Source organism: Acomys minous, assembly GCF_964271855.1.
Source record: "Acomys minous genome assembly, chromosome: 5".
In the NCBI taxonomy this organism is placed as follows: domain Eukaryota; kingdom Metazoa; phylum Chordata; class Mammalia; order Rodentia; family Muridae; genus Acomys; species Acomys minous.
The window spans coordinates 37565565-37580763 of NC_140494.1; the positions used below are offsets into that span (position 1 = coordinate 37565565).

Below are 15199 nucleotides of genomic sequence, written 5' to 3' on the forward strand. Positions count from 1 at the left end.
CCCTCAGGAGGCTGAGGCAGGAGGATCGTCGAGTGTTCAAGGCCATCCTGAACTACGTAGTGAGTTATAAGCCAGTCTGAGCTACAGAGGGAGATTCTGTTTTAAAATACAAAATGTGATATGCATACACAGAAAAGAAAAGAATTATTACTTGGGACAAGGCAGATGAGTGTTGAGAATGTTATGCAAAGGGAAACTAGCCAGGCATAAGAAGGGAAGTGAGTGCTGCCTGGTCTCACATGCACACTCTGAAAAACTAAACTCATACAAGTAAAGAGTTATCAGTGCAAAAGACACACTGTGTGAGAGGATGGTGTTCCACAGCGGTCCTCTGCCCCTGTGAGAGGACGGTGCTCCACAGCAGTCTTCTGCCCCTGTGAGAAGGCAGTGCTCCACAGTGATCCTATGCCCCTGTGAGAGGACAGTGCTCCACATTGGTTCTCTGCCTCTGTGAAAGGATGGTGCTCCACAGCGGTCCTCTGCTTCTGTGAGAGGACGATGCTCCACAGCGGTCCTCTGTCCCTGTGAGAGGATGGTGCTCCACAGTGGTCCTCTGCCCCTGTGAGAGGATGGTGCTCCACAGCAGTCCTCTGCCCCTGTGAGAAGGCAGTACTCCATAGCAGTTCTTTGCAGTATCTTCGCTCTCTCTTCTACTGAATTTCCTGAGCTTCGAGGAAAGTATGAGTGTGACAGGTGTTACGTTTAGGGCTGGGCAGTCCACCACCACTTATTCTCTTCACTTTGTCCAGTTGTGAGTCTCTGTACCAACTGTCGTCCGCTCCAAATGGAAGCTTCTCTAATGAGGGCTGTGGTGTACCTGTGGGCATAAAGATAAAGATTTAAAAGGCAGTTTGTGATTACAGACACTTAGCCAAATAATTAAAGTAAGTGTTCCTCTAGGACTTATGACTTCTCTAGCTGCAGGGTCTTGTTCAGGCATACACTTCCATGCACAAATTCCATTTAAAGGACAAGCCTTAAATCCAATCAGAAGAAAAGCTACATGTTTTTCACCTCCTGAAAAAAAAAATAGTGGATTAAGCCTTCAACCATTTCAGACATGGCATTACTGTTAGGTGGAGAAAAAGAAGAGGAGCAGCAGCAGGAGGAGGAGGTAGAAGAAGAGGAGGAGAAGGAGAGAAGAAGAAGGAGGAGGAGGAGGAGAAAAAGGAGAAGAAGGAGGAAGAGGAGGAGGAGGAGGAGGAGGAGGAGAAGAAGAAGAAGAAGAAGAAGAAGAAGAAGAAGAAGAAGAAGAAGAAGAAGAAGAAGAAGAAGAAGAAGAAGGAAGAGAGGAGAAGGATGAAGGCTTTATTGAAAGAAGTGGGTCACTGATGGAATGCCCTTGGGATAAGCCTGCATCCTGAGCCCTCCACTCTCTCTACCTTCTTGCATCTGTGATGTGAAATGCTGTGCCCGCACCATGCTCTACCACCACAGTGGACTGATGTTCCTGGAACTACAAGACAAAGAACCCCTCCCTCCCTGAAGTTGTTATGTCAAATGTTTGATCATAGACTCAATAAAAATTAACTAAGCAATTCTGCCTCTGGTGTTCATAGAAGTCATTAGAATATTTCCACAATTGCTGTAGTAATTTACATCCCCAGACACCATGTATGGTGTTTGTTTCTCCTGTGTCCTGCAGAGTGCTTGCTGCTGTCTGCCTTTTGATCATAGCCGTAAGGTATGAGGTAGTATCACCTTGCAGTTTTTATTTGTATTTCTCTTAGGGTCAGTGAGGTTGGCTTCATTCTATACATTGATTAGGCATTTGAGTGCCTAGTTTTGAACAATACTACCTTTACTTTGGGGGAACTTGCCTAACTTTTGCATTTATAGTTATACTTTCCACCAGCAATGAGGCACATTGTTATATCCTGATATTTTACTTAGAGTAGTATAATACCAATAATTTGGGTTCAGAAAATTGTCCCTTTAAAAAATTAAGAAACTAGGGGCTGGATAAATACCTCAGCAGTTAAGAGCACTGGATGATTTTGCAGAAGACCTAGATCTGATGCCCAGCATCGTTATGGTAGCTGACAACTACCCATAATTCCAGTGCTGGGGGATATGTCTTAGTTACCTTTCTATTGCTGTGATAAGGCAGCATGGCCAAGACAAATTATGGAAGAAAGTGTTTATGTTGGGATGACAGTTTCAGAGGGAGTATGACAGCAGGCAATCAAGTATGACACTGGAGTAGCAGCTGACAGCTGACATCTCAAGACACAAGCAGGAGTCAGAGGGAGCTGACTAAGATGTATGGGCATTTGGAGCTTTAAAGCCCACTGCCCCCCCTCCCAATGGCAAGACATTCCCTCCACCGAGGCCACACCTCCCAGTCCTTCCCAAACTGTTCCACCAGATGAGGACCTCCTGTTCACATGTTAGAGCCTGTGGGGTCCATCGTCATTCAAGCCACCACAGGATCCAATACCCTCTCTGGCCTCTGAAGATACCAGACATGCATGTGGTGCATATCCATGCATGCAGACAAAATACTAATACACATAAAATAAAATAATATATCTACAAGCAAATTAAGAAACTAAAATACAATGGTATTTCTAATTTCTCTAATAGTATTTGGATAACGTATAATTTCAATATCTCTGTTTTGGCTTATAAAAAGCAGGGTTTTTTTTTGCTATAACATTATTCATGTAACAGAAGTATTATCCTTTCTCTAGTGGTGTTTCTCTTGAGAACCCCATTGCATTCATAATTATTTGAGACTATCATGTGTATTAGTGGGTTCATACAACACAGAAGAGAGTAGATAGTCAGCAAAACTTCAGCCAGAGGTAAGGTATAATTTACTTTTTTAAAACTTCCATTTTCTAGATAATATTTGAACGCTATGAAACTTTTTAATATCTTTGAATCTTGACAGAAATATTAAGCTATATTCTATCATCTTTAAGCTTTGCAACGGAGGCCTAATGATCTTGTCACCTTGTGTGTTAGTCATTGTGCTGTGGCTGTAACAAAATGTCTGAGGCAAATTAACGTTGGAGGTGGAAAGCTTTATTTTCTCTCCTGGTTTCCAAGGTTCTGTCTACAGGTACCTGTGTGGGTTGCTTGGGGCCTTCTGGAACATTCTGGCCACTGGAAGGACTGGTGGAGGAGAGTGATCACCTGATAATGACTGCAAGCAGAGAAAGGATGGTGATCCCTAGATATCCCAAGATATTCCTCCCAGTGAACCTCAAACTAGGCTAGACCCCTAACTGTTCTTCTTGGAACCTATCTATGGATTATTAGTCATGATCCAGTCACTGCCTGAGCTCACCACTACATACTCCCACCTGGGAAAATCAAACTCCATTGTATAAGTTTTGTGGGACATTGCACCTCTAAACCACATCAGTATTTGACATCTAAATCCTGGTTTGTTCTACAGCACAAATTGATAGCATTGGTTGAATCGTATCCCCAAAAGTTCTTTCCCTAGTATCTCTGACTCTCACCTCATTTGGAAATCTAGTTGTTACACATGCAATCACACTGGAGTTATGGTATATCCTAAATCTAAAATATTCTTTAAAACGTTGGCAAAAAATGCATAGAGAAGATGCCAAGTAAAGGTGCCCACAGATACCAGGAGAGATACCCTTGAATAATGCCACCAAGACTGGAGTGATATATCTTCAAGCAAGTGGATGGCTAGGTTGCCCAGTGCTGTGAGAGGAAAAGCAAAAACTCAATAGATTTCCCCTTAATCTCCCTGGAAGAAGGCAGCCCTTATGACACCTGCATTTAAATTTTTTAGTTTTTCAATAATGAAAGTGACTTTTTTTATTGACATTTTGAGTCACTGAACATGTGGTAATTTGTTATAAGAGATATAAGAAGCTGATGCCTTTAGCATATGACTCTAAGTAAGTGCTTATTAAGTCAGCAATATTCCTGGTCTTCCAAGTCTAGATGTCTCCAGACTGACAAGAGTCAGTATTACTCCACAGAAGGAAGAGTCAGCCTCTTCTGTATAGAAGACTGAGCCATACCCCTAACAATTCCGGTCTTGATATTTCAAACCTTCATCTCAGGGTTTCCTAAACACTAGGAGACCATGAGGGGCCCCCTTGCTTCATGTTAGCTCTGGGAGCTCTGAAGGTTTTCTCAAGGACAAAATCTATTGATAGTTAGTTTAGATCACACTGAACTCTTGCAAAGTGGCTTCCTTTTTGCAAGTTTGTATTGCTAGGAGCACAAAGCATGTGCTGAATGAGTCTGTCTCTCCTCAGCTGGTGTACCATGCAAACAAAAGGTACTCTGCTGGACTTGAAAGTGACCAGCACCTCTGGGCTGACCTCTGGCAATCTCAAGTGCATGGGCAGCCCAAGGAATGTCAGCTGCCAGGCTGATTGCCCAAAGCCTAGGCCATCCCTTCCTTTTTGTTAATTAAGACTTCAGTCCTGGGAAGTGTTTTGTGGAGGATTCGGGAGTTTCAGGGACTGGCTGGGAGAGAAGATGCCGGGCTAGGCACTGCAGCCTGCATTCCCTGTGAGCAGGAGCTGCTCCCTGTTTACTACCTGCTGCTGCCTGTGATGGGAGTCTGGCCAGAGTCTGTCCAATAGAGAGCTGAGGACTTTTCGTGTAATTGGTCCATTAAATAGAAAAATGTGAGTTCAGAAATCAACATGTTTACAGTTGATGTTGAGGCCAATTATACCAAAGAGGACAGTGAACCGTTTTAGAGACATATTTTCTAATAGATGCCCCTGAAGCAGATCAGCTTGCATCACACTGGCATGCATAACAGACTTTTTTTTTTAAAGGACAACAACAATTTATGAGGCAGCTATCACACCAGGTGCAGCCCTGAGCACTGCAGTCTTGGCTTTTAGTAAATCAAATCCTTGCTCTTAAAAGTGTCATGATTCTTCACTGTGTATATGGGCATGGGGGGAGGAGCATTAATAGATAAATTAGAACCATAAACGTGATAAGTACAGTTGGCGAACTGTACAGAGGACTAGGGGTATGGATGGAAAAGGACTTGTCATGTCATGCAGTCTTAGGGTAGACCAGAGGAGGCCATTAACCAAGGAAGACAAGCCCTTAGAGCTCTACACTTAGAAGCATAAACTTGGCAGTATTACTTGGCTGAGAGGAAATGGAAATTTGAAGCAAGGTAGATCGGTGAACAGACATTAAAGTCAGCTCACGGGTACTTGTCTTGCTAGGAAAGATCAGCACTAAGGCAATGCACACTACAAGGCAATCCGCTTATTAGCGTACAATGCTTTGAACTAGTAAGCGGAACATATTCATATCTATAGTCTTGTGCCACAGGGAATATTTTTTTAAAAAGCAAACTGATCAGTAATATATATATATAAACAGTCCACTTTTATAAACATAACTAATAAAACAGAGGGGAATCTATTGCCTTGATATGGATCAAGACCAGCTGTGTTATGGTTATTGACTTGGGAGCTCAACACTAGCAATGTGCATCAGTTGCTTGCATAACTACAGACCCCTATGGGTCATCTGAGATCTTCTGTCCTCATTTTCTGACATATATGCTAAAGGAGTTCTAGCACTGTCACTCCATGCCTGCCAGGGAGAAAAGAAGACATGACGTTTCATGTACTGCTTTTTTTCTACACAGAGAGGCCACGCTAGCTGAGTTTATGCTTCATAGAAAGTCTTCAACTCTCCCTAACAGAAGAAAATGGTGACAGGAAGTTGAACTGGATACTCAAAAACATGGAGACAGGAATTGGGTGGACAGAAACAAGAAAGGATTCACTCTGCTGTCCATGTCCAGATGGCAGAAGAGGGAGAGTGGGTTGTATAAGCTATACTCTTGCTAAGCGGAAAGGCTCTTACTGTGTCATGGATATAAGGACAGAGCAATGGACAGGTAGCAGTAATGCATTATGGGGGAAAGCCAGAAGACAACATGGCCTAGGGTAGATAAGATTTGGTGGCGATGTGTACATGGGTGGTTGGAGACTGAGACATCACCAAAGTGCGTTGGCTTCCAGAGAAACAGGTCAGTGAGGACGTAGAAAAGTTCTGAGGGCTAGAGTGTGGTGGAGCTCAAAGTTCAGGTAGACGGGTCGGAAGATGTGCGTGTCCTGCAGAGGTTCAGTGACAGTGCAGACCTGTGGCCACTTTATTGACATGAGCATGGCCACCTCAGACACTGTGTTACCTGATGCTTCTTATAGTCCTCAGAACACTAGTCTTGCTTTTATTTTCAGCCCCTTGTCCCACACAGAGAGAAGAGTACAGCTAAGAGGAGTCTCATGTCCCCATGGTAACATGGAAACCTTAAAGATTGCAAGAGAAGTTTCTGGAGCATTTTACCCACATATTTTTTAGAAGTGCCAGATCCATTTAAGTTTTACATATGGTGCTCTTTGAAGCTGGTTAGAAAATAGACCTAACAATATGAGAACCTTTTGAGATTAATACGGTGTGGAAAGACAATTCCTCCAGAAGGTTTGAGCTTGACCTGCATTGGCCAAGCCTGACAGGTGGATGCTGCACAGGAGTCTTTGCCTGAGCTCTTGGAGCACCATCACTGGAACCCTGACCTTGATTTGAGGCAATTGCATACCTCAACTTAGCCCTCAGTAAATGCTGACAAAGGTTAAGAATGAATTTCAAATATGACAACCAGTTCCCTGAGCTCTCTCTGTGTGTTCTGTCCTCAGGAAGGCATCATGAGGGAAGCAGTCCCTTTCTGTCTGGTCAGATCATTGCCCACTGCATGAAATGCTACTGAAATCAGTTCTGGGTCTTGTTCACACTCTGCATCCTCTTGTGTAAATGACCTAATATCAAGTATCTGCCTTGGTTTTATGTTCCTCGTATAGAATAGGAAAAACAGAATGTGTGTCATGCTGACTACTAATGTCCTGCTGAAAAAACATCTTCATAGTCTTTTATTTTGAAGAGGCAAAAGAAAAAATATTTGCTAGAAAAAGTATCGCTATGTTAATCTGCTCACCCACATTTTTTATCCTGACAGCCCATATAAATATAGCTTGAAGGGGAGGAAGCGGGGGCTTGAAGCAGATGGCCCACACCAAACTCCAGCTTCCCGAGGACTTCTGGTCACTTTGCCCACCCACGGTGGCTTTCTCCTTGGCTGTCATTCCACAGTGACAGAGCTTGCAGCAAAGAGAGAGGATGATTTAGAGGCCATTTCATTGTCTCCTTCAGAGTGCGGCTGGGTGGGAAGGGTGGCCCTTCTCTCAGCCGACGAGAGAGCTGGCATGCATGACAGACTCATCTGCTCAGAGGTCTGATTGAGCCTCCTTCCTCCCTCTCCAGGAGCAGCTGCTCCCTCAGGGGAGTATGCATTATTTTCAGGGGAGTATGTGGGTTTTTTGTTTGTTTGTTTTGTTTTGTTTTGTTTTTGTGGAATGAATGGATGTCCCACTTCGAATGTCCTGAAGAACGTGAAAGGACGTGTTTTAGGAATTCACATTTATTTTAAGGCTGTAAACTGCTTGTCTTCGGTGTGTTCTTTCAGCTGTGACACTAATACAGAGGCAGATCGTAAGGTGCCATCCTGGAACCACAGCGTGCAGAGAGAGACAAGAACTTTAAGTTACAAATGTGCAGAGTAGGCAAGAGAAGACGAAGCCTGGCCCTCTCTGGGCTGCATTGCCTTTGAGTCTGTAGGAAGCAGAGCCTGGTGCTCACATCACACTTGGAAATTCACAGAAAACATGCACCAGAACCACTGTGGTGAGCTGTCTATGTCCATCCAGCGTACTGGGCCTCTGTGTCCTCTTCAAATGGCAGAGGATACCGTGATCATGTGCCTCTCTCTCCCCTGAGGCCCGTGATCTCCAGCTGTAGTTGTCGCCTGCTTACTGTCTCCTGCTTCTCCACCTCTGGCTCATTTGCAATAAAAATGTTCTTGTTTTATTACCTAGTCAGCATTTCATCCCCATCCTAAAAGTTTCTCTAAGTGGTTTCCTATTGATTGCTTTTTTTTATAAAGGTGGAATGCATAAAATATAAGTTAGCCACTTTAAAACGAAGAATGCAGTGACATTCAGTACACTACCAGTATTGGGCAGAGGACATCTGTGTCTGATGCAGAAGAAGTCTTTCCCATCACCCCGAGGAAGTCTAAGCTTGTGAGCCCATCACAATGCTTCTGCTGCTCCACAGGCCTGCTCACAGATCTTGCCAACCAGATCACCAATCCTCTGTGTCCTATCTCTGTGGATTTACTCACTATGTGTAGTTTATATAAATGGAATTGTGTAATGTAGAGCCTTCATTGTTCATCCGTATTATATCATGTGTCAAGACTTTAACCCAAGTTATGCCTGAATCACATGCTGGTGCATGGACATGCCAGCTGATACCCATCCACAGCTGGGTATCTGTGTTAACTGGCAATGTAAATTCTATGATAAGTACGTGTGTGCATATATTTAAAACAACATACCAAGGAGTGAGACTGGGAGATCAGATGATCTTTCTGTTTGACGTCTTCGGCAGGAACCTCTAAACTGTTTCCCAATGGCTAAACATCTGCATCTGTGTGTCTACTTTAACCAAAGCAATGATGCCAAGTCCCAGTGATATGAGACTGACCTTGCTCTTTCACACAAGTGCCCTTAAGCTCAGCCTCATGTGTGCAGTAATTTGTTTGCTAACATTTGAAGACCCACACAAGACTTCTTTTTTTCCCTATCACAATGGCAAGCTATTATTTCTTCCCCCCCTTTAATCCATGTATTTGCTATAGCAACTGTGGAGGACAGAGGAAAACCCTCAAGCCTTGGTTCTCATCTTCCACCTTGACACAGGGTCTTTTGTTTATCTCCACTACCTACACCAGGCTAGCTGGTCTGCAAACTTCTGGGTGTCTTTCACACTGTTGGAGTCTGTGACTACTACACTCAGATATACGTGGTTCCAGAGAGTCTATCCACGAGGCCCAGATGTAGGTCTTTGTTACGATTCAGGGAGTTTGCTCCAACCTATTTTGTGATGATGTTGTATTTTCTGCCTCCTTTAATGGTAAAGGGAACTGGGATTTTCTGACACTCCACGTGTTTCTTCCCTCTATAGGTGTCCTTCTTCCTCTTCATCATCTTTGTGGCATACACCATGCTCCCCTTCAACATGCGAGATGCCATCATCGCCAGTGTCCTCACCTCTGCATCTCATACCATAGTGCTGAGCGTCTACCTGTCTACAACACCAGGGGCCAAGGAGCACCTGTTCTGGCAGGTGAGTGCTCTTCTGCATGGGAACCCCGGCCATTCCCAGCTCTTCATAGCATCACTGGGAGATGCCAGGGTGTGCGGACTGCTCCATGGCAGCTACTCTTTGACATGGTCTGCAAGGGCTGCTGAGCCCTCTCCTTCTCCTCCTCCTCCTCCACCGCCCCAGTATGGTAAATAGTTACTTGACCATTAGCATCAATGAAACTGTGTCCACAGAATAATTGAGTATGGAAATACCATTTTGCTGACTGCTGAGTGGTGATGTGATTTTTACAAGCAGACATATACATTAGAATCTTATTATAGATTGTAATTTTTAGGATTCTTACTTTGAGGATGAAACATCATATAATTAGGAGCATAAGTTGCCCCATCCTCTCTCTTTATCAAGTATAAAAAGAAAAACTTCAATTTCTCAGTCTCCTGGCAGATCCCTGAGCATTAAAAAACAGATTTTTTTAAAATGCTACAACAGCAAATTTGTGCATTGCTAATAAGTGATATTTCAAGAAGCCATTCTATTTAATTAGTTGAAAGCATTTTAAAAGCTATTTGATTTCCTATTATGTGTATCCATAAACACGAGGGTCAATGATTTGGAGTTATTCCTCACAGTGTTGTTTTTTTTAAACAAGAAAAACATACCTTTAATTTTTGCTGTTTGGGGGTAGTCACATAAATATGTGCACAGTCTAGACTATACTAAGGATACAACTTTCATTTGATGAGTACTGTGCCAGTAGAGGGGGTAATTTAATTTTTTGTAGTTATGGAACTGAACCAAAGCCTTGGAGTGCTGGGCAAGTCCCCTAGCGCTGAGCTGCATCCTCATTACCAAAAGGTGGGGGTGAGTAATTGGCCAATGTGACCTCTGTGGAGTGAGAGAACCCAGGTGTTCATGATGTGAAAACAGATGTCTTGGAAGTAGAGACATAGTGAAGATGGGCCTAGGGGGAGAAGCGTCTTCAAAGGCATGCCCTCATGCCCTCATGCCCTCATGCCCTCATGCCCTCATGCTCTCATGCTCTCATGCCCTCATGCCCTCATGCCCTCATGCCCTCATGCCCTCATGCGCTCATGCCCTCATGCCCTCATGCTCTCATGCTCTCATGCCCTCATGCCCTCATGCCCTCATGCCCTCATGCCCTCATGCCCTCATGCCCTCATGCGCTCATGCCCTCATGCCCTCATGTGCTCATGCCCTCATGCCCTCATGCCCTCATGCCCTCATGCCCTCATGCCCTCATGCCCTCATGCCCTCATGCGCTCATGCCCTCATGCCCTCATGCGCTCATGCCCTCATGCCCTCATGCCCTCATGCCCTCATGCCCTCATGCCCTCATGCCCTCATGCCCTCATGCCCTCATGCGCTCATGCCCTCATGCCCTCATGCCCTCATGCCCTCATGCGCTCATGCCCTCATGCCCTCATGCCCTCATGCCCTCATGCCCTCATGCCCTCATGCCCTCATGCCCTCATGCCCTCATGCCCTCATGCCCTCATGCGCTCATGCCCTCATGCCCTCATGCGCTCATGCCCTCATGCCCTCATGCCCTCATGCCCTCATGCCCTCATGCCCTCATGCCCTCATGCCCTCATGCCCTCATGCGCTCATGCCCTCATGCCCTCATGCCCTCATGCCCTCATGCGCTCATGCCCTCATGCCCTCATGCCCTCATGCCCTCATGCCCTCATGCCCTCATGCCCTCATGCCCTCATGCCCTCATGCCCTCATGCCCTCATGCCCTCATGCCCTCATGCCCTCATGCGCTCATGCCCTCATGCCCTCAGTGACCCACTTCCATATAAAAGCCTTTGAGGTCATTATGAAATTCAAGGCATAATAGCACTGAGAGAAAAGGTGATTGTTCTAGCTTCACACTGTGTACTGGGACTGTACTTCCTGGTGCAATGGCCAGCCAGCACTTATTCAAATGAAGGGATGAGGATGAAGCATATCACTTTAGAGTGTTTAATTGGAAAAAAAAAACCCAGGCTACATATATTCAAGCTGCACAGTACGATGAGTTGCTATGCAAACACATGTTGTATGTTAGATATAAACCTTGTCCCTCTTATTATTTGTACCCTTTGTCCCACATTGTCCCACTCTCCCAAAACACAAACTCTATACAACTCCCGTGGCATTCAAGGGAAAGATGATCTCACTTGTGGCCTGAAAATGTTCCAGAAACTTCTGTGTGCAGGTTCTACCCAGGGTTTGCTTCTCCATTCTGCATCCCATGCCGCTCTCTGCACCCCAGGAGAGGTTTCCACTTTCTCTTATCAACAGCAGTACCATGCCGACTGCTAGCACATGGTAGCTTAGCTTCCTGAGTGGGTAGCTGAGCGCAGTAGCAGGTGCAGAATCCAGTCAGCCCATTTATATTCTGAACACAACCATGGAAAAGCCGTCTTCAGCCTCACACTGGCAGCAGGTCCTTTAGATGTTTCATGTTTTGTGGCAGCTGTGTGGTGGGCATACCCACTGGGACAGTTGTACCTATCTCTCTGCTTCCTTCATGAAGAAATGAAGTATTACATCTTGGGACAGATGGCTTTAATAGCTGTTGTAATAATAAAACAGAATTATAAAAGGAGGGAAAGGCAATGCTTTCCAAAGAAATAGCTGTGTATTAGGTCATTGCATATAGTATTGAATTGTTTTTGGCTCATCACTATCCATGCTAGTGAAAGAGATTGGAGAAAGATTAGTATACATCTTTTTTTACTCTTTTCCCAAAACTGATAGGAAAATATGCTTGCTTGCAGCCAGAGGTAACATAAGGAACTGTATAGGTGAGTCTAGCATTGCTTAATGCTTTAGTATATCATATAAGGGTAACGTTGGAAAGAGAAGAAGACCCTTGGTCCGTTTCTGATGTCTTCTATAGTTTTATGATTCCAAGAGCCAACAAGGCAGAATGCAGTGGTGGATTTAGACAGTGGTTTGGTGCAGTGTGTTCAATGTGTTTTTTAAAGGTGTGTTCACATGTAAACAGGTATGAAGGGACAATCTCTATTACTCTCAGATTACCATTGGATTGTGGATAAAGAAAAACACGTTGTCATTCCTTTGATGTACAGTACTTGTAAATGAGAATGCTATATGTCTGTTGCTTATATCACTATGGTGCAGTGTTTCGAAAATATTAGGTAAAATGTAGGATACTGATCAAGTGTAAAGAAAGGCTTCATGTCTAGAGACTCTGCCTCTAAGCCAGCAGTTCTCAACCTGTGGGGCATGACACCTTTGGGTCAAATGGCCTTTTCACAGGGTCACCAAAGACTGCCTGGGAACAGATATTGGCATTACAATTCCCAATAGTGGCAAAATTATAGTTATGAAGTAGTAGGGAAATAATTTTATGGTTGGGGGTCACTACAACATTAAGAACTGTATTCAAGGGCCGCAGCATTTGGAAGATTGAGAACCACTGCCCGCAGTACAGGAGACAGTCTGCTTATCTTGTATGTACTAAGAATTTGTATTATGGAGATCTATAGTGTGGAGAAGCTACTGGGATTATGCCTTGTCTGTTAGGTGAAATATTGACTGAAGAGCTACCCAGTCTTCCTCAGGTCTGCCTATCAGGGTTAAATGCTCATAGGAAACTGACTTAGCCAGCGTTTGCCTCAAGACATTCTCATATCATGAGAGAAGAAACTTACTGAATGATTGATATTTATAGGAAGTACCACCTAACACAAGGAAAACTTAAAGTATAACCCCCAAATGCATGTTGTAACTTTGACATAATCATAGTCTTATCCCGTAAGTCACGAATTCAATACAAGGAATTATTTTCTCCTTAAAGGCAGGTTGCTGATCCGTTAACCAACACAATGCCCCAGCATCGCAGGGTTTTCTTCTGCAGTTCCAGTAACCACGATGCACCTGTCAGAGTCTGGAGGTCTGCGTCACTCTACGATGCTTATGTGGCTCTTAGGCCCCACCCTCTCCTCTTTTTTCACCTGCAGTTTGTAGTGCAGGGGTACAGCTCAGAATCCTTCATGGCCAATGTCTTATAAATTGTGTGCTTTTCACTCTGGACTCTCTCTCTCTCTCTCTCTCTCTCTCTCTCTCTCTCTCTCTCTCTCTCTCTCTCTCTCTGTGTGTGTGTGTGTGTGTGTGTGTGTGGGTGTGTGGGTGTGTCTGTCTGTCTGTCTATCTGTCTGTTTCTGTCTCTCTCTCTCTGTCTCTCTCTGTCTCTGTCTCTCTCCTCTCTCTCTCTCTCTTTCTCTCTCTGTCTCTCTCTCCTCCCCCCTCTCTTTCATGCTCATGGTGGTTGCACTCTTGAAAAAACACAGGCCTACTGCATGCGAGATGTCTCTCAACTTGAGTTCAATGTCTCCTGGTAGACAGATTCAGGTTTCCATCTTGAGTAAGAGTAAAGTGACTGAAGGCCCTGGAGTTCTAGAACAGGTGCTGAGCTCTATCTTGTCTGAGTCTCTTGAGCTTGACCACTGTGAAATTCCTGCCTGCATCTTTGTTGGTAATGCTTGCTTTCTACCAAGGAACTTTAAGGTTAGGCATACATCCTATCTTCAGCTCTTGACTTCTTTTATTATACACATGGTGCTGTGTTTTCTATTTTATTTGATAGGCATTAAGCCATGTCTATCACAGGACCATTTCCAGGGCCTCCACCAAGCTGACTTTAGCCTTCTGGGGATAGTCTCATCTTCTTCTTGGAATGTCTCTATCTTCTAGAAAAGACAGAGGTTTCAGGCTCATTTTGTTTGGCCCTAGGTACCCCTAAAATTAAGGATCTCTGCTTCTTTACATATATATTCATTAACTTCTTCTTTACCGAGACAGGGTTTCATGTGTTCCAGGTTGGTCCTCAACTCTTCATAGCTGAGAACAGCCTTGAACTTCTGATCTTCCTGCCTCCACTTCCTAAGTTTTGGGGTTAGAGGTGTGCGCCACATGAAGCAGGGGTTGACTGCATGCTCAGTAAGCACTCTCCCAACCAAGCCACAACCTCTGGCCTCCACTTCTTTGTAGTGGAGAAAGTTTAGAGGTAACATCTAGGCATTGGGCATTTTGGGGGGGTTGTTTGGCTTTGCTCTTGGGATGCCATCATACCAATGTGATAACCACATGTTGACAGCTGCACTTATTGTTATACACACTTGTAGTAGATAAATTTCCATTACTATAATAAAATGCCCTGAAAAATCAATACAGAGGAGAGAGGGGTTTATTTTGGTTTACAGTCCCAAAAGAAGATATGGTCCATCATGGTGGGAAAGACACAGCAAGCAGGAGTGTGGGGTTAGCTTGGCAGTCAGGAAGTTGATGGTCACACTTCATCCAGCACTCGTGTTTGTTCTTGGACCAACAGGTGCAAAAAATAGTTTCTACGATTCTTAATCTCCTTGTAAAAAGCAGTCTCCCATATCAGTCACCACAGGTGTCTTCCCACCATGCCCTGGTTTCTCTCTGCAAGCCTGTCTACTCTCAAGGATCTAAGGATCCATTGCTGTGAGGCTGACACTACAACTTTATTACCTAGGAGAGAAAAAGCCAAGCTGGGCAAGAGAAGAGATGAGACAAACCATGAACAAATTTTGAATACATCATTCTTTGAGGGGGGTGCAGGGGGGAGGAAGAGGTTAGTTTTAGTTGGTTACTAATTTGCTCTTATTTGTGAACATTTTCTTACAATTATTTTCTTTTTCTTTCCCTAACTGGGTTTCAAATAAGTGGGTTTTTTTCAAGTGAATTTTTATGGAATCTGAGATTGTGATCACATTCTTGATCCCTTAATAATGAAAGGAAGAAGATGCATTGCACCAGGGACTGCAGCAAGTCTTATATTGTTTGCATAAGAAGAGTATCATTTAAGCCGGACGTGGTGGCGCACGCTTTTAATCCCAGCACTCGGGAGGCAGAGGCAGGTGGATCGCTGTGAGTTCAAGGCCAGCCTGGACTACAAAGCGAGTCTAGGACAGCCAAGACTACACAGAGA

The 15199-nt window shown here is 44.3% G+C and overlaps 1 protein-coding gene across 1 annotated transcript in view; it reads left to right on the forward strand.

The window, feature by feature from the left end:
• The window catches only part of ADCY2 (adenylate cyclase 2), a 358775-nt gene that overhangs the window by 96935 nt on the left and 246641 nt on the right, over positions 1-15199 (forward strand). Inside the window, exon 3 of the mRNA XM_084782845.1 lies at positions 9064-9225. Coding sequence (XP_084638971.1) covers positions 9064-9225 — 162 coding nt within the window. The remainder of the gene's footprint in view (positions 1-9063; positions 9226-15199) is intronic.